The 23073-nt window shown below is 42.4% G+C and overlaps 1 protein-coding gene across 2 annotated transcripts in view; it reads left to right on the top strand.

Moving 5' to 3' along the window:
* GBE1 (1,4-alpha-glucan branching enzyme 1) overlaps nucleotides 1-23073 on the top strand; it is a 255351-nt gene that overhangs the window by 131436 nt on the left and 100842 nt on the right. For both annotated transcript variants that reach the window (XR_012897753.2, XM_075909685.2), the window contains exons 5-7: nucleotides 2941-3076; nucleotides 5669-5759; nucleotides 8437-8646. Coding sequence is in view for 1 of the 2 variants with exons in the window: in XM_075909685.2 (XP_075765800.1) it covers nucleotides 2941-3076; nucleotides 5669-5759; nucleotides 8437-8646 (437 nt within the window). In the remaining variant the exon portion in view is untranslated. The remainder of the gene's footprint in view (nucleotides 1-2940; nucleotides 3077-5668; nucleotides 5760-8436; nucleotides 8647-23073) is intronic.

The raw sequence follows: 23073 nt of genomic DNA on the forward strand, positions 1-23073 counted from the left end.
TGTCCGGGGCTGGTGCGATGTGGGACACAACCTGGCCAGACCTGGCATGGTGTGAGACTGGAAGCAGAGGCAGTCAACATGGAGTACAGCTCCCAGCTGGAAGCAGAGCCAATAGCTGAGTAGGAAGCCTTGACCTCCCCTCGTATGTCAAAGTCCATTGTTCGGGACTACTCGGGTCCCGAGGGTTCTGGACGAGGGAGGTCTTGCCTGTTCTTGAAAGCTACTGGTCTACAGACTAAGCCATAGTAAAAACTGTGCTGCCATGCCCACATGGACTTGTCCCCTACAGTTTAAAGGAATATATGTTGCATACTGCTCATTGAATAATGTTTGGCTTGATAACTTCCTCTTTTTAGTATTAAAGTCTAATGTACTATTTGAGTGTTTTGCTTTAGTTTTTTTGATACCTTGATTTCATTCAGTTCTTCTTATAATTGATCAGTTTCTTTTTTTCCAGAATTGTCTTCAGTTTGTTTCTTCCCTGAGCCACTGAAGTGCTGAGGAGTGGTGGATATTATATTTCTTCCCTGTCTTCTGTTCTTAGTCTCTCTTCAACAGCAGAGTGGAATTAATCTTAGTTCTTTTAGTATCTCTGCTGTCTGCAGGGTTGTCACAGCCAAATCCCCACTCTGGCACAATGAATGAAGAAGTGGGGGGTCTGCATATGTACCCCAAAACCTTATCTTTCCAGGCTTTGGTATAAAACTTCCCCCTGAAATCTTAAAAAAACCGAGATTTTGGGGATAAATATCTGCTATCACCACCCAAGTAATGATAAGAAAGCCAGGGAAGAGATGACTTGGGAAATCTCAGCCCTAAAGCAAACACCAGGACACACAAAAATTAACTAATACCAGGGTAATAAAAAAAAGAAAGAACTTGTATCATCACCACAACACTCCTGTTACAAGCATGACTAGATGGAAAAAGTCACCAATTTATACACTCATGGGGGGACTCCCCTGGGCCAAAAGCTTAATTACAAAGGAGAGGAAAACCCATTTTTAAATGCACAGACATCAGATTCCCATTCCCATTCTATTGGCTGAGCAAATACCTACTTAGGTACAGTTAACCACTTAGTCCCCAGGCTGCTGCCTAGCTCTCATGGTCATGACCAGGGTTCTGAATAGCTGTGGGGAGATCTAAAATGCTGGTCAGTTTTCATTTTGCTATGGTAGAAAATGTAAACTTAGTAGGAAGAACACATGCAGAAAATGGAGTATCAGTTATTTCCAGCAGCAATATCTTTGTTTTCAAGTAATGAGGCAGTTATCCCTTCTACTCCGAGCCCTTCTAAGTCACCTTAGACTGCATGGCAGACTCCTTAGAAATTTTCTGTGGAGGAAGTGCAAGAAAAATCCCACAAAGTACTAGATCTTCTGCTCTCCTCTAGGTATATGTCTATATATACGTTGAACCTCTCTGGTTTGGATCTCTCCGGTCTGGCAGCATCCGTGGTCCAGAGGCTGTGTAATCTCCATCACTGGAGATATTTAAGAGCAGGTTAGATAGACATCTCTCAGGGATGGTCTAGACCAGTGTTTCTTAAACTATATTCCACGGAACACTGGTGTTCCGTGAACAACACGCAGGTGTGCCATGACCTCTTCTTTGTTTTTGTTATTTCTTTGTTTTTGTCTGACAACAATTTTTTTTAAGAATGCTTTCATAGGTGCTCCGCAATAAATAAATATATATATATATATATTATTTGGTGTTCTGTGGTCTCAAAAAGTTTAAGAAAAACTGGTCTAGAGGGTGCTCAGTCCTGTTGTAAGGGCAGGATACTGGACTTGTTGACCTCCCGTGGTCCCTTCCAATTCTAGTGTTCTATGATTCTATGACATCTAGAGTGCAGTCACAGCCTAAAGGCCACTGCTAGCCAAAAAAAAAAAATTCATTCTTCTTCTTGTGGTATATATGTGGGCAAGAATTGGAACATATATGGACATCTCATCTTCAGAAAACTATAAATAAAGATTCCTTTTCCTCCTTTTTATCTTGTCCAACCTACCTTTTTTGGCCACTGAGTGCAATAAAATAATGGTCTTTTTTTTTTCCTTCCCAACATTCTTTTTTTTCCTCCACATTATTTCAAAACTTTTCTAATTGTGTTTTTTTTTTTTTTTTTTTTTAATATTGAGAAATCCCATAAAAATAGTTCAGGGAAAAGTCTGTTTTTCTGTGGGTTAAGGATGTTAAATTACAATTAAGCAAATAACTGCATAGTCAATACCATTTGTATTCTACTACATAATTAATTGATAAGGACCATTCTGCAGAGCTGCAGCAGGGTAGCTTCAGAAGCTGGCTTGAGCCGGGACTCAGCAGTCCCAGCTCATGCAGGCTTCAGGAGCCACCTCTGCTGCAGTTCTGCATTTTAAATGTAGTTAAGTTGGAATAGAAAAGCCTTAATTTTTTTCCAGAGACTTTTTAACCATTAGTTGTCATATTTTGAAGGTTATCTTAACTGTTCTTAGTGGATGCTTTTTGTAAAACTTAATTTCACTCAGCTGAGGAACGTTTCTAAATGATATAGACAAAGGAATTTATATATCCTGCACTAACTAGAAGTGTGCTTTAATAAAATATTTTTAAATTAAATCGAGTAGATATGACTTGGAGTACAGGCCAAGAAAAAAATCTTCCTATCTTCAAAGTTCCTTTTTATCAAAATCAGCATTGGCATAATGAAGTCATTAAAGTACTGGGCATAAGGGTGTCAAGTGAAGAGTAATCAATTGTTTTATTTTTTTTTCCCATTCTCAATATTGGAGGGTTTGGGGTGGTTTTTTTCTGTATTTACAACTTTAATTGCATTAATCTAGAGTTACTATGTTGCATAACAATTATAGTATCTGATTTTCAAATTAATATGTGTGTTCTTTTTTTCTCTTGCATGCTGTGCCTTAATTACAACCATTTTCTGTTTAATAGCAAAGACATCCTCACCCTAAGAAACCAAAAAGCTTAAGAATTTACGAATCACATGTGGGAATTGCTTCACCAGAAGGGAAAGTTGCTTCTTATAAAAACTTTACCCACAATATACTACCTAAAATAAAGGATCTTGGTAAGTAACATGTTTCTTGGTGAGATGCTTGTGGAGATAATTTTTTAATGAGTCTGTACTTTTATTAGATGAGATGATTGAATGTCTGTAGGTGTGTGGGGGGGAAGATGTGTGTGAAGTTTAAATGTATTGTAGAAATGCATTGATTTAAGGTAGTAAAATCCATGAAAAAGAGATGGACTAGAATAGGGTATATAGATCGAAGATATTCTATCTTAGTTTTAAGTAAAATTTCATTCCACACAACTAGATAAATAATTTAGTGTAACTTATTTTGTCTGAATACAAATGTGTAATAATGCCAGACACTAATTTGCAAATAATTGGTTTTTGGTTATTTGTAAAGTACCATCTACATTTTGTGATTCTATATGCAGGGCCGGATTAAGGGGCAGGCTAGCCCGGCAGCTGCTTGGGGTGCCAACCTATGGAGGGCGCCTGATAGTGCTTGTAAGGGGTTCCATGCCAGAATGGGCGGGGGCAGGGCTGCGGGCTTGGCGGGGGCAGGGCTGCGGCCATGCATGTGCTTCCCACCCGGGGAGCAAGAATGGCTTGGGCCAGCACTGTCTATATGTATACAGAAAGTTTAGTCTATTTCATAGAATTATGTGAAGTGCAATAATTTGTGAGTGGTAATTTGAATGCTCTGGTATTATGCAGCGATTAACATTAGCAGTTCTGTTTTAGGAAACAATTTTGTATATTATTATAACTGTATAGAGTATAGATGACATTATTTAAATAGGGTTTTTTTTAGGTAATTCATCTAGATTTAAAAAAAAAATTGTGCCATAAGCATTGCACTTTGGCACATAAAAGATTACATGAACACTTGCTAGCTATTATCATACAGCAGTGATATGCCTCCCTATATAGGGAACTGGAAATAACTATGGCAATCTTATTTAGTATTGATGATGAATATTGACATATTAATAGCAGCTAATAAGACTAGATATGAAGTCAAACGTTAGATACACACAGCCTTCATCCATATATTAACCAAACCAGTCATAAATTATTTATAATGGTTTATATGCAAGTCAGTGTTTTGACAAAAAATGCCTTTTGTCATTCATTAAAATGAGCTGACAGAATTAGTGAATTTCTGTATTTGGAAACCCGTAACCAAAATCAGCCATAAATACAGGTTTAACATTTGATATTGTGGTGGTGTTTTCTCTTGTGAACTAATCTGCTTTCCAGGAGGCTAGTGCTTTCAATGGCAGTCAGAAAGCATGCAACCCAGGAGATTTCCTTAAGGAGAAGGATTGTTATGGATAATATGTAAAATGGTGTAAGACTTCAGAATAGCAGTGCCATAAATGTATGCACAATATCAGTCATTTACTGGTATGCCTGCTTTAAATTTTATCTACATGTGTTTGTAACCAGATCTACTTAAGAATTTGTTGTTAATAAATCTCTTAAGGAACACATTTTTGTCAGAATGCTGAAATATTAAGAGTGCAGAAATATATACATGGCAAGCAACAAAGTAAATAATAAGCAAATAGTGACAACCATTTGACACCGTCTATACTGTTTATTTACAAAAATCGTGTGACTAACAATTCAACAGTCATCAATTGTAAAAAAAACCCCATAAATTAGACAAATTGGTAAGCTAATGCAATTCCATTTTTTAAAGTGGTAACTATTTGCATTTGAGGGCAAAAATAGCAGTGATATCCCAGATAAGTTAAATAAACAGGATAAAGTTATGCTGAAGCATAGCCCAGATTATATGCTCAGGATTTGAGTTAAAACAACAACAAAAAAGAGAAACTGAAGTCTCAACAGACTTTTCAAATAGCCTTGAAGGTTATCGCTTGATGATTGATAGGGCATTTACTTGCTGACATTAGAGTTGGTAAAAAAACTTTAAGTACTGCAGTTTTAGCATTAAATATTATTTTTCTCTTTTAGATTTTCTTCATTTAATATGCCAGTGAAACACTTTTTTGAATAAGGGACCAAAAAAAATTGGTTCTTATTTTCTTCAGTGAACTCAAAGCAGCATTATGCTGCTTTCATGCTTGTTCTTTTTGAAAGATTCCTTGAGGGAAATGAGTTTGGAAAGAAAAATATGTAATGATTAAAGATAGAAATAAAATGTGTTTTTGAAATATTAAGAAAAATCCTGGTAAAGCACAAGTAATAGCACTATGAATCAGTAACTCTTACTTTGCTTTCATGACAACACTGTAAATATCAAAAGTGCAGCTGAAGTTCAGGACATGCAGATTGTGTCGTTAATATTCTGAAGTCAAATTAAGATTATATTTGCATATCATTTATTGCTTGTTGAAACTGAGAGACTCAATATATCTATTCATATGTAGATCACTTGAGAAATTGACCTTCCCAGTTTTGATGGATAGGTCATACAAGTATAAAATGTTAAAGTGGCATTATTTTTGAGAGACTGAATCTGTGGTTCATTATTAATTGGACATTGGAGATTTAGAATCAGCTAAAATAAGAAAAGAGAAGCAATGTAGATATATCAGATATATTAGAAACGTTAATTATGCGTATCAAATTATTATTTAGGCCTATAACTTTTGGGGGGGGTCTTTGTTTTGATAGGATACAATTGCGTTCAGCTGATGGCTGTTATGGAACATGCCTACTATGCCAGTTTTGGTTATCAAATCACAAGTTTTTTTGCAGCATCAAGGTAGGTTTTCTAAGAATTTGTGCACACTTCTTTTTTTTTTTTTTTTTTCCTGTGGCTAGTGAAGCAATATTTAAATTAAGGCAAATAGTGCAATCCAGTTCACCTTCAGAATTCTAGCATCATATCCAGACTTTGCTTTGTATTGAACTTGTTTTTCCGCCTGATAAATCAGACAAGCTGTCTTTCATTATTAGCTGTTCTATAGGGAAATTCAATATAGAGTACAATGTATTAGAAAGATCATGATAAATATGAAATGGCAAAGCTCTTTGATCCCAGTTTCTTCACATTAGGACTTCAACTACATGTTTTTATTCATAGACTCTGTTGCACAAAATTAGAGCAAATTATGTCCAACATGTTATGTTGTGGTAAATAAAAGAATCTTTAAAGTACTTGTTCACGAGTATTGTCTAATTACAAAAAGGGTAGTCATGTAGTGAAATGACTAGTGTCCTATTCTATAAGAATTAGTTTTCATACTCCTACCATGTATTTAAATGGTTTTGAGTCCTATTAGTTTGTAGAAATGTGTGATGGCTAAAGAAATAGGTCAGGAAAATGAAGGTACATTTGAATGTTACGTTTAAACTTCATCAAGAAGAAAAGTTGCAAACTGCAAAATTTAGGAAGCTTTTGTTAGCTTAATTAGCTGAACAAACTGCACATTATATATCGAGACAGTTTTTTATGATGGAAAAAAATAAAGAAATGAACTCTACTAACAACCGGACACCCTTCCCGGCTCTGAATTACAAACAGGAGGCTCCAGGGGAGAGGCAGCTCCAAGTCAAAGTGCAGATGTGCAGCAGTGCAGGGAGGGGCAGCTGAAGTGCTGGCACTTGCTAGCCACTTGGCAACCCGGTCAGGATCACCGATCAGAGGCTCCAAGATCTACCAGTAGATTCCAATTTACTGGTTGATGACTACTGTTTTATATAAACAGACAAGGTGGAGATCACTCCCGCCCCCTGCACCAAGGCTATGAAGCTGTGCAATTGGTGTGTCTGGCAGAATATTCACTTCTTAGACTCCTACCTATCTGGCTCCCTGAACACAAAAGCAGACCAACTCAGTAGATGATTCCCCACAGACCATGAGTGGGAACTGAGCAACAACATGCTTCAGGCCATATTCAGCCAATGGGGTTACTTGACCTCTTTGCCACGACCAGGAACAAGAAATACATGATACTTTGTTCCAGATCTGGTCTAGGTGAGCACTCAGAGGGTAATGCCCTTCTCCTCCATTGGCGCCCATATTGGGCCACACCTTTCTGCCCACTCTGCTGTTATGCAAGGTGGTACACCAAACTGGCTCAACAGGGTAAAAGAAATCTTAATAGTCCCAGAATGACTCAGACAAAACTGTTACCCTTACCTCCTTCATATGTCCATTTGTCACCTCATCACACTACCTGCTGTCAACAACCTGCTCACGCAATGGCAGGGTCAAATAGATCTGCCAGACCTCCAGATTCTTCAGCTCAAGGCATGGTTCCTGGTTGACTCTTGGACACTGAATTAGCATGTTCATCGCAAGGCCAGAATGTCCTGTTTCCTAGCAGAAAACCATTTACCTGTATGACTTGCACACACAAATGAAACATGTTTAATGCCTGGTGCACTGCAAAACAAATAGATCCCAGAACAGCACCACTTCCCCTCATCCTGGACAAGCTGGCCTTTCCTTCCACTCCATCAGGGTATATGTAGTGACTGTCATGGCATTCCATGTCAAAACCGATACCTGTCTCATAGAGCTGGAAGAGACCTTGAGAGGTCAAGTCCAGTCCCCTGCTCTCATTGCAGGACCAAGTACCATCCCTGACATATTTGCCCCAGGTCCCTAAATGACCCTTTCAAGGGATTGAACTCAACCCTGGGTTTAGCAGGCCAATGCACAAACCACCGAGCTATCCCTGTGTTTCCTCACCCTGTTACCAAACACTTTTTAAAGGGTATTACCATGCTCTGTCTCAATGTCTCGCCCCCTACACCTCCCTGGACCCTGAATCTAGTCCTCACCCCAAGGTTCTCCCTAATGGTTACACTTTTTCACATTAACCAACCTGGACATGTACCATTATTCTTGACATATACCAGTGCATTACAAACCACTTACCCAAACATTCTTGAGTATGGCGGTACTCTTAACACCTGTTCTGCTAACTCTAAATTCCCTCCCACCCTAAGGGTCACTGCTACTAAGTCACTTGGGGCACTCATGGCATGGAGGAAGAAGTGAAGGTTACTCACCTGTGCAGCAACTGAGGTTCTTTGAGATGAGTGTTCCCATGGGTGGTCAACTCCCTTCCCCTCACCCCCATCATTTGGTGTTCAGCAGCTCTTTAAATGGACAGAGGGAGTGCAAGAGGAGCCCGGTGTGCACCCATGCACGTGGCCCAGAGGGACACTGCTGCAAAAATCTCTGTGCGAAGGTACAAGGACACACCAGTGTCCGGAGTGGAGCACGCACAGAGAAGCTTACCTCAAAGAACCTCAATTACTGCATAGAGGAGTAACCTTCATTTCCCCCTACAAGGGAGTTCCTTAAAAGCTATGTTTTGTATCTGCTAATTCTATGGATGTATACTTTTCTGCATAAGTAATGTTCATCCTTTAAAAGAAACAATGGGAATACCTCTGCCTAATGAACTGCATTGTAATGCTTGCAGCCGTTATGGAACCCCAGATGATCTGAAGGAATTGATTGATGTTGCCCACTCAATGGGAATTACTGTTCTGCTGGATGTCGTACACAGTCATGCATCAAATAACTCTGAAGATGGTCTGAACAAATTTGATGGTACAGATTCCTGCTTTTTCCATTCTGGTTCTAGAGGAACTCACAGTCTTTGGGACAGCAGACTTTTTGACTATTCAAAGTATGTACAAAATTATTTTAACAATTTTCAATGGTAATTTTTTTCTTGGTTACTAATTGAACTTTTGCCTTCTTAGAATAGTTCAATATTATAACTATATCAGATGCAACAGTTTGCATATACAAAATTTAATGTGTCTACAGTCTGAGGACTTGTTTACATGGGAATTGACACAGAAGCTAGTGCATAACAGCTATGTTGTGAATTGATAGTACAATAGTTATTTCTCACTATCTCCTAACTCTTTGAAATTGTATTCACCTAAACTACACAAAGGTGTTCTTGCTGTGGAATGAGTTTCCACCCACATAGCTAGTGGAACTCTATGGCTATGTCTACACTGGTGGGTTCTTCCTCAAGAATGGCCGTTCTTGCGCAAAAAAACTTGCCACCTGTCTACACAAGTAAATCTACAGTATAGCATCAGAAAACAGGGCTTCTTGCGTAAGTGCTCTGATGCTTCCTTTCAGGAAGAAGTCTTCTTGCGCAAGTGTAGACAGGCAGCCAAGAGCTTTTACACAAGAACTGGCCTCACAGGAAAAAAGCCAAGAGGCTGCTTGGACGCTCCATACTCACACTCACAGCTTCTTACTTCCTGGTTACCGGACTTCCCCCTTAAAGCCACACACAGCCTGCAGATGTCGTGTGGCAGCAGCACAGCCAGAAGCTCCAACTCACAGCTCTGCCCTGCTGCACCAGTGAGCTCCCCCAGAGGAGATATCTGCTCCAGAGGGATACTCCTGAGAGCCAGCACCCTCCTCCCAGCAGCCACTCCAAGGCTCCCAGGAGGCCCAGAGGGGCATCAAGATGCGCACCCCTTACTGGTCCCAGGCATAGGTGGAGGCCCTTCTGGACCTGTGGGCTAATGAGGGAAGCCATCCACAACCCCCGTGCCCGTCGCCGGAATGCAGACATTTTTAGCTGCATGACTCAGGCGCTCTCCTAGCAGGGACATCTGGCCCGGACCCTTGAACAGGTCTAGCCTAAGGTGAAGGAGCTGCACCTGGGCTATGTCCAGGCCACCAAGGCCCAGGGGGCAGGAGATGACACCTGTCCCCACACCATCCTCGGTGAGACAGCAGTCTCAGGACCCTTGGTGCCAGTGGACACCAGCCTGTGCCCCCCAATGACCAGGCCACATGACACGGAAGAGGAGGGTGACCTGCCAACAAGGTCTGAATCGAGGATGAGGGAGACGACCGCAGCAGCACCGTCACCCTGCACATGGACCCAGTGCTGAGCAGCCAGGATGTCTTCTGGGCTTAATCTGAGGCCGGTGAAGAATCTTCTGGTGAGTGGTGTGCTTCTCACTTGCAAGGGTGGGGGGAGTTGGGTGCCTGGGGGTGGGGGGATGTGTCACACAGGCAGTTGAGCTGTACTCTCCATAACAGTACGCAGGACGTGCAACCTCGTGCAGCCTGACTCTGTGGTATGTGGACGCGGCAGGCAGCTCCAGGGCATGCCTGGGACCCTGCTGCTTGCACACATCCTGACTGGGGGGTAGGAGAGTGCCAGCTGGAAACAGCCAAGGCCCCAAGAGCTCAGGCCAGACCCCACACCTCCCGAAGGGTGCTGCACACAGACAGCACGCAGCCATGCATGGCAGTGCGACACAGCAGGTGCTCCCGGGGAAACTTCATTGCGCCAGCCCTGCGAGCATGGCCCCTCAGAGCCCCTTGCCTGCTCCTGGCCCCTATGCTGCCCCTGATGGAAGCCCCTCACTGCGGCCACGCACTTCCCTGGGCTACTTATCTGAGGGCTAGTGGGAGGGGGAGCGGGAAAGCGATCGGCCTGGCCCTATGGCCACTTGAGTTTTGCTGCAAGGACGGTACACTCCCCAGTCACTCTGTCTCTGTCTCCGAGGACATCAATTCACAGGGGTCCGAGAGCCCAGACCTCGTCTGCCATACTTGCTGCCATGCAATGTGGGGATTTATCTAGCTCCTCTTTAAACTCTGTTAATAGTCCTAAGCCTTCGTAGCCTCCCTTGGCAAGGAGTTCCACAGGTCAACACAACACATGCTAAGTGGCCAGGACACAGACAAGGGGTCTTCAGTCACAGTGATGTCTTCCAAGGGGTTACAATCCATGGAGGATCACTTTACTCCAGGGAGAGTCCTGTATGCAAACATACATACAGGGGACAGAGTGGGCCCAAGCCGCAATAGTGTGGTGTCACCTGGGCTCAGTGCGGAGGGCACGGGGTGCAAGGACGGTGTGTGTAGAGTAGCCTGATTGCCCCATCATTATCTCTATTCTCTGCAGCAGGACCATCCAAGAGCAAGGGACCCTTCAGCCCTGCGGTGGTGTCAGCACCTCCAACCTCCCAGTCCAGCAGGCCAGGCAGTGGGACCAGCTACTATGGCAGCACGTCCAGGCCATCGAGAGAATTGAGGCGGTGATTGCCAGCAAAATCGACGCTGACCTGGAGTGGCGGCAGCGGGCATGTGGGCAGTTTTTGCAACAGTATGACTGCATGTGCAATGTCATTACCACCCTGACGTCGCACATTGGTCACGCCGTGCACCATGGCATGGCCTTGCCACATCCACCTGCCCTCCCTGCCATTCCCATGCCTCCTCCTGCCACCCCTCCTGCTGCTGCCATGCCCCCACCTGCACCTACCACCCCTCCTGCCTACTTCCCCGTGCTGCCTGCCCCAACCTGGCCTGAAGGCCAGCGAGGCCTCTTTCCCTGCAGAGGCACTGGCAGGAGCCACCCCTCCCACCAGTAGCTCCCCCTCCCAGTTCAGAGGCCCCTTCCTCCTCCCCCTCCCAGTTCAGAGGCCCTCCCACTGCCCACCCTTCTTCCGTATTGTTCAGACAAATAAGTTTTCTGTTTTAAGAAAAAAACTGGTTTGGTTTTGTTTTGTTTGTTGGGAGGTGAGGGGAAGGGGGGAGGGAAGGATTGAGGATGGTAGGGAGGTGTAGATGGGAGACACAAGTTACCCTACCGTGGGGCCTGGGAGAACATGTCCTTCAGGGCCTCCCAGATGTGCACCCCATCGTAGTGCGCCTGGCAGATGGCGGCTGTGCGGGGCTGTTCAAATGCCCGGCCCTTGGCAGCCTCCCGCTTCTGCTCCATGATGTTGTGGAGCACACAACATGGTGCCACAACTTCAGGAATGTTCTGCTCACCCATCTCGAGACGGGTGAGCAGACAACGAAAGTGTGCCTTCAGCCGGCCAAAGGTGCACTCAACCTGGCTGCGGACCTGGTTCAGGTGGTCATTCAAACTTGCCCGGCCGGAGTCCGTCTGTCCTGTGTGGGGATGCATCAAACAGGGCATCGAGGTAGGCCGCATCCCCCGCAACACAGAGGCATGTGGGCATCCCCAAAAGTATATTCCCACTGAGGGAAGAAAGTGCCCACCTCCAGCCTGCAAAACAGGCTGGAATTTCTTAGGATGTGGATGTCATGTGCCCTGCTGGACCACCCCACACAAATGTCTGTGAAGAGGCCACAGTGGTCCATGAGGGCCTGGAGCACGACAGAGCACGCTTCCAATTGATAAAATGGGTCGCTCAATGTTCTGGGGCACGGATGAGGATGTGGGTCACATCCAGGGCTCCCCCACTGTTGGGGAACCCCAGGGCAGTGAAGCCAGCCACAGTTGCATCCACGTCCCAAAGGCGGATGACTCTCTGGAGCAGGATGTCATTGATGGTGTGGACAACTTGCAGAAGGGCACACAGGGAATGCATCAAATGAGGTAGGGTAAGTGCATGATCCCTTGGGGGATGCCCGCTCCCCTGTGATGCCCTCCTGTCCCCAAACTCAACAGGGTCCCCTCGCCCCACAGGCGCCCCCCCCATACTAGCAGGCCTATGTGAGGGTGGGATGGCACAAACCCCTGGGTGACGGGGTGTCCCCCACTGTCCTCACCCCCCCCCCCCGCCTGGAGTCTTCCCTTCCCCTGGGCAGGGAGTGCAGCACCCCTGGTCGACCAGCCCACCCCGAACCGGTGTGCCACCGAGCGGTAACTGTCCAGGGTGGCCAGCTTCCAGAGGGCGATGGCGACGCTCTTGTTGACAGGGATGGGTGCCCGCAGCCGGGTGGTACGTCTCTGGAGTGCACGGGTGAGCCAGGCACACAGCTCCAGGAAAGTCTGCTTTTGCATCCTGAAGTTCTGAAGCCACTGCTGTTCCTCCCATTGTTCCAGGACCAGGTGGTCCCACCAGATGGTCCCACCAGTACTGGTGTCCAGTCTCCAATATCGCCTCTCTGCAGTGGTGTGGGGATGCCCCAGGCACTCCACTGTATCCATGGAGACTGAGTCCAGCTCGAGCTCAGTCTCAAGCTCCTGCAGGAGTAGTGCAGCAGCATGGAGCAGCAGTTGCAAGCACTTCAAGATGTCCGTGTGGGGCCAGAGCAGGCATAGGGTCACCCCTGGTTCCATGGCACAGCAGTATTAATGCCAAAGGCACAAAAGACACTAGAGCAAAAGCTATTGTGTCCAAAGAGTCTGAGGGAAACCACAACTAGAACTGCTACGGCTGTCAGTCCCTGCAAGAGGTCCCAAAGCATGCAGGAGGAGAGAAACGGCTGTCCAGGGAGATCCCTTTAAGCCCGCATCTCAAAGGAGCTCCAGCCCCCACTCCCAGAAAGTCCTGGTGCCCTTTTGCCCTCTGCAGAGTGGTTCTGGACTGAAGCTTTTGTGCAAGAGTGTCCCACCAGTGTGGATGCTCTCTTGCGCAAAAGTGCATGGCTCTTACAATGCACTGTGACCAGTGTGGATGCTCAAAACAGTTCTGGCCCAAGAAGTGTGCAGTGTAGACATAGCCTTTAGTTATTGATCAATAGCTACTTCGTGCTAGCTTTTCCTTGTGTAGACAAGACTTACATAATATTTTACAGCTCATCTTGTGTGTTTATATATTTACATCACTCTTCTCACCATAGTAGCTATGTTTCTAACAAATCAGTACCACAGCATAAAGGTTTACGTTTGGGGTTTTTTCCTCCTACCTCTGAGACTGAGAGAGAAGTTAATTACACAATTGATGATTGCAGATGCCAGCGCTTCCAGAGAAGCATTCCATAGGCTTAAGTTAATTGCCATCACAACTCCTTCTGTTGCTTCCATTGGTTGTGCTTATGGTTGAAAGTGCCATAACTCTCTAGGGAGGTCACTGTTTCAGGGGAAATCTGTTGTTTACTTCGGCAAGTCTCATGGAGAGCCCAAAGTACTGTGGAATTCCACTTGGTATTGAGTGTACACCAGCGCTGGTGGAGTACCAACTAGGGGTTAACCTGAAGAGCACTAACTTAATCAAAACATACATTAGATTATATAGGCAACAGATGGGCGGAGTGGAAGCAGTTTCATAGGTTCTGGCAGCAAGACATAATGAGCACATAAGCCGATAAACTACAAAGGTTACACAGCATCTCCGCCCATTACCTAATGAACATCTTTATCAATAATACAGGTTATTATTCTTTACAAGCTATATAGCCAGCATAAACAAAACAGGCATGTTGATGGCAACTTTGTTTGCTGAAATTATGGTGCATCTACTGCAAGATGATTACTTCCTCAGATTGGCGGGGTCCTTGAAATCCAGGCTAATTTATCTGAAATCACAGAAGACCATGAGAACAAACCACGCAGCCTGTTTGGTACCAGCCAGGGCCTTATCAGAGTGAGGCCCTCTTGAAATGTGGTTGCCAGGGAAACCAGGGTCATGGTAGCTCCTTGTCTGTGTTTCACAGTCCTCAAATTTAGGATATGAGTTCTAAGTTCTCAGCAGGATACCATGAGCTGCCTCAGTTTACCCCTACATTTAGGTCCAAAACTTTTAATGTAATCTTACTGCTTTCTATCCTGGGAATTTTATAGCAAAGGTGGTTCTTCAAGTGCTTGCTCATGTCCATTCCAGTTAGACTTGTACGTGCCACATGCATGACTGTCAGAAGATTTTTCTTCTAGCAGTACCCTTTGGAGTGGTACCTCTGTGGTAGTGCATATCGTCCCTGATAACCCACCCCTGCTAAGTACCCTGTCTTTGCCAGTGACAGTTGTTGGAACAGCTCTGTCTGTCTTACTGCAAGTGCACGCCTACTCATCTTTATTTGAATGGTTGTAAATAATCGAATAGTTATTAGCTGGTAGAATCTTCCCCATTTGCCTTTCCCTGAACTGGGGCATATCTCAGTCCCAGGGTTTTATGCCCTGTGAGAAGTGCCTGAAGGTTATGCCACATGACGATCTGTACGACTTCTGCCTCAAGTACCTCAACAACAGCAGACAGTTGCAAGTTTTGCAGGGAATTCAAGCCCAGAACAAAGGAGAGAATCTCTCACCTGAAGCTTCTCCTAATGGAATCACACAGTTGGAGCAAGCACTGGAAGTCTTGGCATGAAGCATGCTAGCATGACACGTTGGCACAGAGTGCTTCCCAGCCCCAACTCCTAGCACCTAGTGTTCTGCACCCATCACAATTTCCAGTGCTGCATAAGAAGGCTGCAGACAAGGTGTTCTCATTGACATGGCACACCAGTAGGGTTCATCTTGTTCTGGGACACCCCAAAGCTGGCCTGCAAATCCTGCAACTCTGGACTCTGCCCTTGACAAGGATCTGTAGACACTTGGCATATAAAGCAAAAACAAGGGGCTTGTACCTTGGTTATCATTTTGAAGTCTGTTGCTCTGGTTGTCCTGTCATTTAGTGGGTTTAAATGGGGAGTAACTTTAAATCAATAGTTACACAGTGATCTGTGTTCTCAGTGTCCAGAAAAAGTGCAATGCACCTTGGAATTGATGTATTAAAGTTTAGAGTTAAGGAGGGACAGAGAGCATGGGGAAATGAAAGGAAGGCTTGTCCTCTTGTTTTGTTATTAATGGGGAGAGAAAAGATGTGCATTTAAATCATTAACTAACTTGTGAGAGCTAACACAAAATAAAATCCCAGTAAAAGTAAAACAGTTTGTAGCTTTCCCATGGGTTAGCAGAGAACGGTAAAGATTTTGGAGGAGCATAGGATTTACCTTAATCTGCTACTTTGTGTGTAAAACAATCAACCAACAAAAAAACCCCTAACTGGCCTTGTTTTCACTAAAACAAATATGTGGACTTTTATCTTGGTGCTGCTTATGCAAATGAGCTAACCAGATGTGGAAAAAAATAGCATTACCTCGCATAGACAAATTTTAATACTTGTTCTAACATGTTAGCTGATCTGTATTTTAGAGGTGTTAAAAATCACTATATTAGGTGCAAACGTTTAAAATACCTAATTAAAATGTGTTAGCTCACAGCTTTTTTTTTCTAATCTAGTCAAGGCCTGCGAGTGTAGTTTGAATTTTATTTTTTTCCATATTCGTTCTCTTCCTGAATGTAAAAGAAGTTGCTGATTGTTTGTTAAATCTTTGGCTCTAGTCATGTGACCTTTTGAGTTTCTGTGGTGTTTGATTGCCCGTGTTAACATTTTGGCTTACTTCAAAACACTGAGTCACGTCCTCAGCTGGGGTGGGTCAGTATGGCTCTGCTGATGCTGCAGATATACTGATTTACATGAGTTCAGGGGCTGACACTATATGATGAATATTTAAGTCACTCTGCAATATAGATAGGGCCCTACCAATTTCAAAGCCATGAAAAATGTGTCATAGACTGTGAAATAAGCCTTTCCTCATGAAGTGCCATCTCTTCTTGCCTACTTAGAGGGTCTCAGTCAGGGGGCTTCTAGCTGTAAGTCCTGGCTGACTAGGGAGGGAGAGGACTTGTCCTTTCCCTGCATGGCTACTCTTATGCTCAGTGGGAGATTAGACCCACCTCCAGGTGCCTCTCTGCCCAGCATCAGAGGTTTCTGCAGGTGGAGGTGGCTCCAATATTCCCCTGCTCCTGGAAGCACCCCAGGCTTGGATTTCCAGGTTGAGTCCCTACTGGGGTAGGGAGAAACAGTACTTGACCTACTCTTGCATGGAAGTGCTGGGTGAGATGGGATGATGACAGGTAGGGAAGATCTGACCCACTTCTGGTGCATTTTGGGTTGCAACTTCCATGGTTACAACACAAATTCAGGTATAAACAGCTGCAAACATGAAACTGACCAATTTTAAAATCCTCTGGCTGTGAAACTGATTAAAATGGACTCTGAATTTGGTAGTGTCCTATATCTAGAGCATCCCTTCTTTAAAATTTTTTTATACTAATTAAAAATGTAGGCATTATCTTTTAAAAACAAACCCAAATGATAACAAGACTCTTTCCTACCTTATTTGTGCTCCACTCATCAGCTTTTTTACCCCACTATTTACCCAGGCTTCTTTTTTACCTTTCTGCCATAAAGCAATTAAGCTTATATTGTATTAATGTAAATAGAACTAGGAAATGTTCATCTAGAAACTGCTGAATTGGTGGGAAGTTTCAGGCACTGGTCTTGGTGTTATGGAAAAGATATCCAAAGCTTCTCAGATGAATCTCTTTGCATTACATCTTGTATTTTTTTTATAAATACTCCTGGATTCATAACTCTTACTTATCAGGTGCTCAGATTAATTAGAAGCTTTATACACTAAAAATGCCATATTGAACTGCTCTAACTTTCACTTTGGTGAAACCCTTATGCATTATGTGAAAGTACTTCTGGTGTCTGTAGATGTAGGCACCTGGTAAGAAAAGTGCACTTTTCCCTTTAAAGTAACACTCTTTTAATGCATGTGCTAAAATGTTAGATTACCTTTAAAAACACGTATCAGAGAGGTAGCCATGTTAGTCTGAATCTGTAAAAGTGACGAGGAGTCCTGTGTCACCTTTTTAAAAATATGGCGTCTTTATAAACCTTTTCTGGTATTATGCTGGTGATTGTGGTGTGCTGCTCAACACATCTGAGGGAAGGCAGCATATCAAGATTATTCTCTTCTGTACCTTTGACTTCTCAAAACCATCTACTTAGCTCACCTTTTGAAGCATACTCTTGTCTGAACTTTGGAGTGTGGGTTGCAGACAGAAACTGTGTTAAAGGTCTTTCCACTGCTTTTATGCAGTAGCAATGACATCCAGTGGCAGGTCAGGTTTATCACAGTTGTGTAATCCTTGGGGATATTTTAGGTATTGTATCAGTTACTGGATTAAGGTGATATTTAGAATAACTATCAACCTATCACTGAATTAATAAGTATGCTGAGTTTATAGGTTTTTGGAACAATGTAGACCTACAGTCATTACTGCATTACTCAAAGGAATTAAACTTGCTTCAAGACAATCATAGTATAAAATCATACAAATACATTGTTTTATTTTTCCAGCTCATCAGTTTGGAAAGTTAATATTTCACATGGGAGCTTGATGCTTTGGATTAGTAAAGGTTGCCACTTGATCTTAAGTCTTAAAGTAAGCATCTGTGCTGTATCTTTTCCCCTCTTAATGTATTACCTAAATTACCTCAATTACAAAGGAATATGTATGATTAAACGTGAAGGTATGGTACTTTTTATCCTTTAGATTCCAGGAGTGAGGATTTCGTAAAATACATTAGCCTCTAAATCAGGGGTGGGCAATAACACACAGTGGTTCATGAGGGTTAGCCCCTGGCAGGCTGCCTCCATTATATTTACCTGCGCAGCCACAGGTGTCTCCAATCTCTCAGCTCCTATTGGCTGCAGATTGCTTTTTTTGGCCAATGGGAGAGGAGGGAAGGTGGCAGTCTAGAACATCACTTCCTGCTGATCCTACTGGTCAGGAATGGCAATTCGTGGCCAACAAGAGCTGACATTGCCGGTACCTGTGGCTATGCAGGTAAATATAGTTGAAGCAGCCCATCAGGAGCTAACCCTGGCAGACTGGCTTCTCCCCGCAGGCTGGTATTTGCTCCACCCCTGGTCTAAATCCTAATTTAAAACAAGACCAAAATAGTGAAGTGAATAGTATCTGTGCACATTTTCCCCATGCTCTCTTACATAATGGAGCAGTTTATTGGCAGATATACATATTGCGAATTTAGTAATGGAAATATCAGCTAGAACTAAAGGTCTTCTAATGTGGAATAAGAGTATTTTGGGAGCTCCCAAGAGAAGAAATGGTACACTGAGGTTTTACATTTGTATAGTACTCTAATAATAATAATACATACAGTTTTTAATATATGCTAACTACATAACACAAAATAAATGCTTTAAATTTTTAATAAACATTCCTACTGTTGGAAGCTTTTTTTTTTCCTGGTTAAATTTTAGATTGATATGACAGCATATAAAATCACAGATGCTCCTTAACTTAGAAGATCTTGTGAGGACATATAATTTCCTTTGAAGTATCCATTTTTCTTTTATTAACTCCCAACTTGGCAAACACAGCTGTGTGTGAAATCTCTCAAATATAGCTGCAAAAGCAATGATTGTGTGATAATTAAGTGATGTGCTGATATATTGAGAAGTGGCATTGAAAAATTCCCTCCTTTTTTCTAAATTTTAGAAATACATGGGATGGTTAGCACTTTTGAACGATTAATTTAATTAAATGAAGATGCTTTAGCATCTTAAATAGGGACACTTTCACAAAGACTTTGTGTGGTGAAGTGCATCAATTAACAGCCAATGTCCATTGCAAACATGTATTCCTCATCCATCTTATTATGTACTACTGTAGAGGTAAGCCTGTAACTTCCAAAGAATTTCCATGTTATGAGTGCAGCAGACAATACAACCAATTATCAGGTGATGTACTAATTCTGAATAGTAATTATTAATGAAAGAGCAATTAAAATAAATATAGGAAGGTGGTTGAGAATAAAAATAAGAAAAATATCAATCAGGAAAAATAGATTTTTTTTCAATTTCTGTTTAATATCTGCAGTATTACTGAAAAATCCAGTTTCAGAGAATAATTAAGCAATGAGCTTCTTTTGGGGACACCAAGGGCACCATTTCAGGAGGGGGTGGGGGCAACATCCATGCGCTCCAGAACATGGCTTTGTTTCATCCCGTTCCCTGGATGCTAAGGGAGTGAGGGTAAAGTATGTGCATTCTATGCATGCCTCACACCTGGCTGGTGAACTCCTTTCACCAGCCAGCTGTGGTGTCATACACAGATTTCAAGCACTTTCCCCTCACTTTCTTAGCATCTGGGGAACAGGACTAAAAGCTAGCTGCGTCCTAAAGTGCACAGTTGCTGCCACGCCCCCACACTCCCAAAAGGGCGACCTTGGGGAGACATGGGAAAAGGGACATACAGATGAATTTCAACAGTGTTAAGCACTTATTGACTTCTGAGCCACAGGGGACAAGTTCATAAGAACAGCCATACTGGGTCAGACCAAAGGTCCATCTAGCCTAGTAATTCTGTTTGCTGACAGTGGCCAATGCCAGATGTTCCAGAGGAAGGGAACACAACAGGTAATCCTCACATGATCTCTCTCCTTTCACCCATATACAGACTAACAGAGGCTAGGACACCATTCCTACCCATCTTGGCTAATAGCCATTGATGGACTAACCTCCATGAATCTACCTAGCTTTTTAAAAATCCTGTTAGTCTTAGTCTTCACCATATCCTTTGGCAAGGAGTTCCACAGGTTGACTGTGCACTAAGTGAAGAAAAGCTTTCTTTTGTTTGTTTTAAACCTGCTGCCTATTAATTTAATTTTATGACCCTTAGGTCTTATATTGTGGGAATAATAAATAATTTTTCTGTATTCACTTTTTCCATATCAAGCATGATTTTATAGACCTCTGTCATATTCTCCCCTTAGTTTCCTCTTTTCTAAAATGAAAAGTCCAAGTCTTTTTAATGTCTCTTCATATGGGGTTTGTTCTAAACTCCTAATTATTGTGTTGCTCTTTTCTTCATTGCTGTAAAATGGTATAACCATAATCACCAGGTGGTATTTTTTTTCTCTCCACTTAGGAGTGGTTAAGTATATGTATATCTGTGACATTCATAGCTGGAAGATTTTTGAACCCCTTTTTTATGCATTTCCCCTTTGCAAAGAAGGAAATTTGCAATTATCGAGAGGAGAGGAAAAGTACTAAAGCCCCATTACATTTAACAAGTGTCAAAGCAATGCATATAGTAACAGATAGTCCAGTGGGTAAAGTGTAGTAGTTTACTTGATACTGAGCAGAAATAGACCTGCAGCCAGGCATCCGTGTCACATGTGAACGCAATCTTTGTTAAAAGACCTTAACTTTGCAGGAAAGGCAGAAAGGGGGACACTACCTGTACCCTTTGTCTCCTCGTAAACTAGATTGCTGTGGGTATGTCTTGTCTAATTACTCCTTCAGCAAGTAGCAGCTTCTGACCTAACCAATTATGGTGTTCAGTTGTCCATTTGCCAAAGAACACTTCTGTCAGTGGGTGGCTAACAACCCTGTAGAAAAGGGCAATGAACAATGTTTGTGGATTTTATTTAATTCCAAAATTTAATACAGTCTTATCAAGACTTCAACACTAACACCACTGATATAAATGGTAAATGTCAGTTAATTTTATATCTGATGATCATCCTATTGCTTGGATTCTCCCTGTCACTCCCTCTCCTCTTCTCTCCCCCAACCCTCCAGGTTAAGAGAACCCTGCTTTATTGAAAATTTGACTATTTAAGTCGTTGTAGTCCCAATATTTGAAGTGAGTTAAAATTTAGTCACACAAAATTTGTCACTATATGTGTACTTGTCAGATGAAATTATTAATATTGTTGATTATGTGCATATGATTTGATTATTTATTTTTGGTGTATTTCATTTTCAGTGAGACTATCTTAAATGTGAAGAGGGGGTTGAACTGGCACAAGAGGCATTAACAAGACTCTCGATTGTTGTTGCTGTAGAAATAATTGTCTGCTTTCTGTTTAAAATTCCTCTGGATTCTGTTCTGGCCAATGTTGTTGCAGGATGAAATTAAAGGTCTGAAACAATGTTTTCATTGAAAAGTGCCTTGATGAGTCAGGGGACTCTTCTACAGCAAATTAACAGCTCCTGGAGTGGAGAAGGAAAAACATTGTCAACAGTTCTAAAAAGAGACGCATTAGGTCTATGTGAAAAGAACACTGTGAAAATACTGCACTTGCATGCTTAAATATTAGAAAAGCATTAATAAACTGGGCAATTATAGGTACAAATGGTCAATCACATATCTCCCAGAGAGGGAATGTTTTCCCTTCAGTAATGCCCAAGTTTTTAGAAATCATGTTCTGTCTTACCATTGTGTCTCCCACTATTTTGTTATGACTTTGGGGGGAAAAAATAATCTCCTTTTCTACAGCTCCTAAATGGAAGTACTTTGCATGGGTATTTTATGACTTTCCATTTGGAGAAGATGTGGTCATGCTCTGAAAAGTGGAATTTAACTTTTTGAAGGATGGAAAAATATGAAAATATCCAGATTCTTAATTTGAATCTCTCTCTCATCTAAATAGTCCCTGTTTTCTTCTTTGCTATATCTTTAGTTTATAAGCTTACGGGCAGGGATCTCACCTGCATTGCAGCCTTTTTTTAAGGCCACACAGTTGTTGATATTATACAAATGAAGGCATTTAGTTACCCTGCCTCTTGCTCCTGTAACAGCAACTCAAGATTCAACTCTTCACTTATGCAAGATTATTATTCAATTGAACAGAAACCCACTGCAATTTCTTAAAGAAAATCCCACTTGCAGTAAACCTAATCAGTTTAGAGTTCTACAACTTTTGAGTTACAGAATTTTACTCTCGAGGGAGTATCTCACTCTTGTGTCAGAGAACCTCTGTCTTAATTTCCTGGTCTAAGGACTTCTCCACTAAGGCATTAATATGCTAGTGTCTATTTCATCCGTTTGTGCTGATACAAGAAATAGTTTCTCTTAGCCATAATTCTAGGCCATTTTTAACAGTTCTTTGCTCAAGTTATTAAATGCAATTGAAGCATTAACTTTCAGTAGGCAGAGCAGAAAAGGCTTATTTGAACCCTCCATAAGTCTCTAACAGTATGTCTACATTACCCCGCTAGTTCGGACATACCCTATGTTATTGCAACATGCAGAGTGGAGTAACAACTTTTCTTATCCAATGGCAAAATGTGTTCCCTGAGCAAATCACTTTCCTTATCCAACCTCAAAACACTAGCTTCATAGACAATATGCAGAGCTACAGTACCTGAGCATTCCTAGACCAGCTAACAGCCTCAGTTCCTTTCAAAGCTTTCAAAATGCAGCTGTCTGCACTCTTCTCATGTAATGTCTTGCACTTTCTTTATTAGCACCACAACAATTCTTCAATTAGGATATCAGGTTTTTTTAAAAGCACAAAATCATCACGGCACAGTATATTAAACTGCTTTACTAAGAAAGTAAACATGTAAGAGAGAAATGAATGCCTTTGAGTTTTGAATCCATTAAGTATTAAACCACAACAGGAGGTAAAATTATGAGATAATTATCCCTACGAGAAAAAATCACTTGAAGTATTAGTTTCGTATTGTTATAGAATCTCTGGGTATGGTAACATATGCA

This window comes from Pelodiscus sinensis, chromosome 1 (assembly GCF_052426305.1).
Source record: "Pelodiscus sinensis isolate ZL-2025 chromosome 1, ASM5242630v1, whole genome shotgun sequence".
In the NCBI taxonomy this organism is placed as follows: Eukaryota; Metazoa; Chordata; order Testudines; family Trionychidae; genus Pelodiscus; species Pelodiscus sinensis.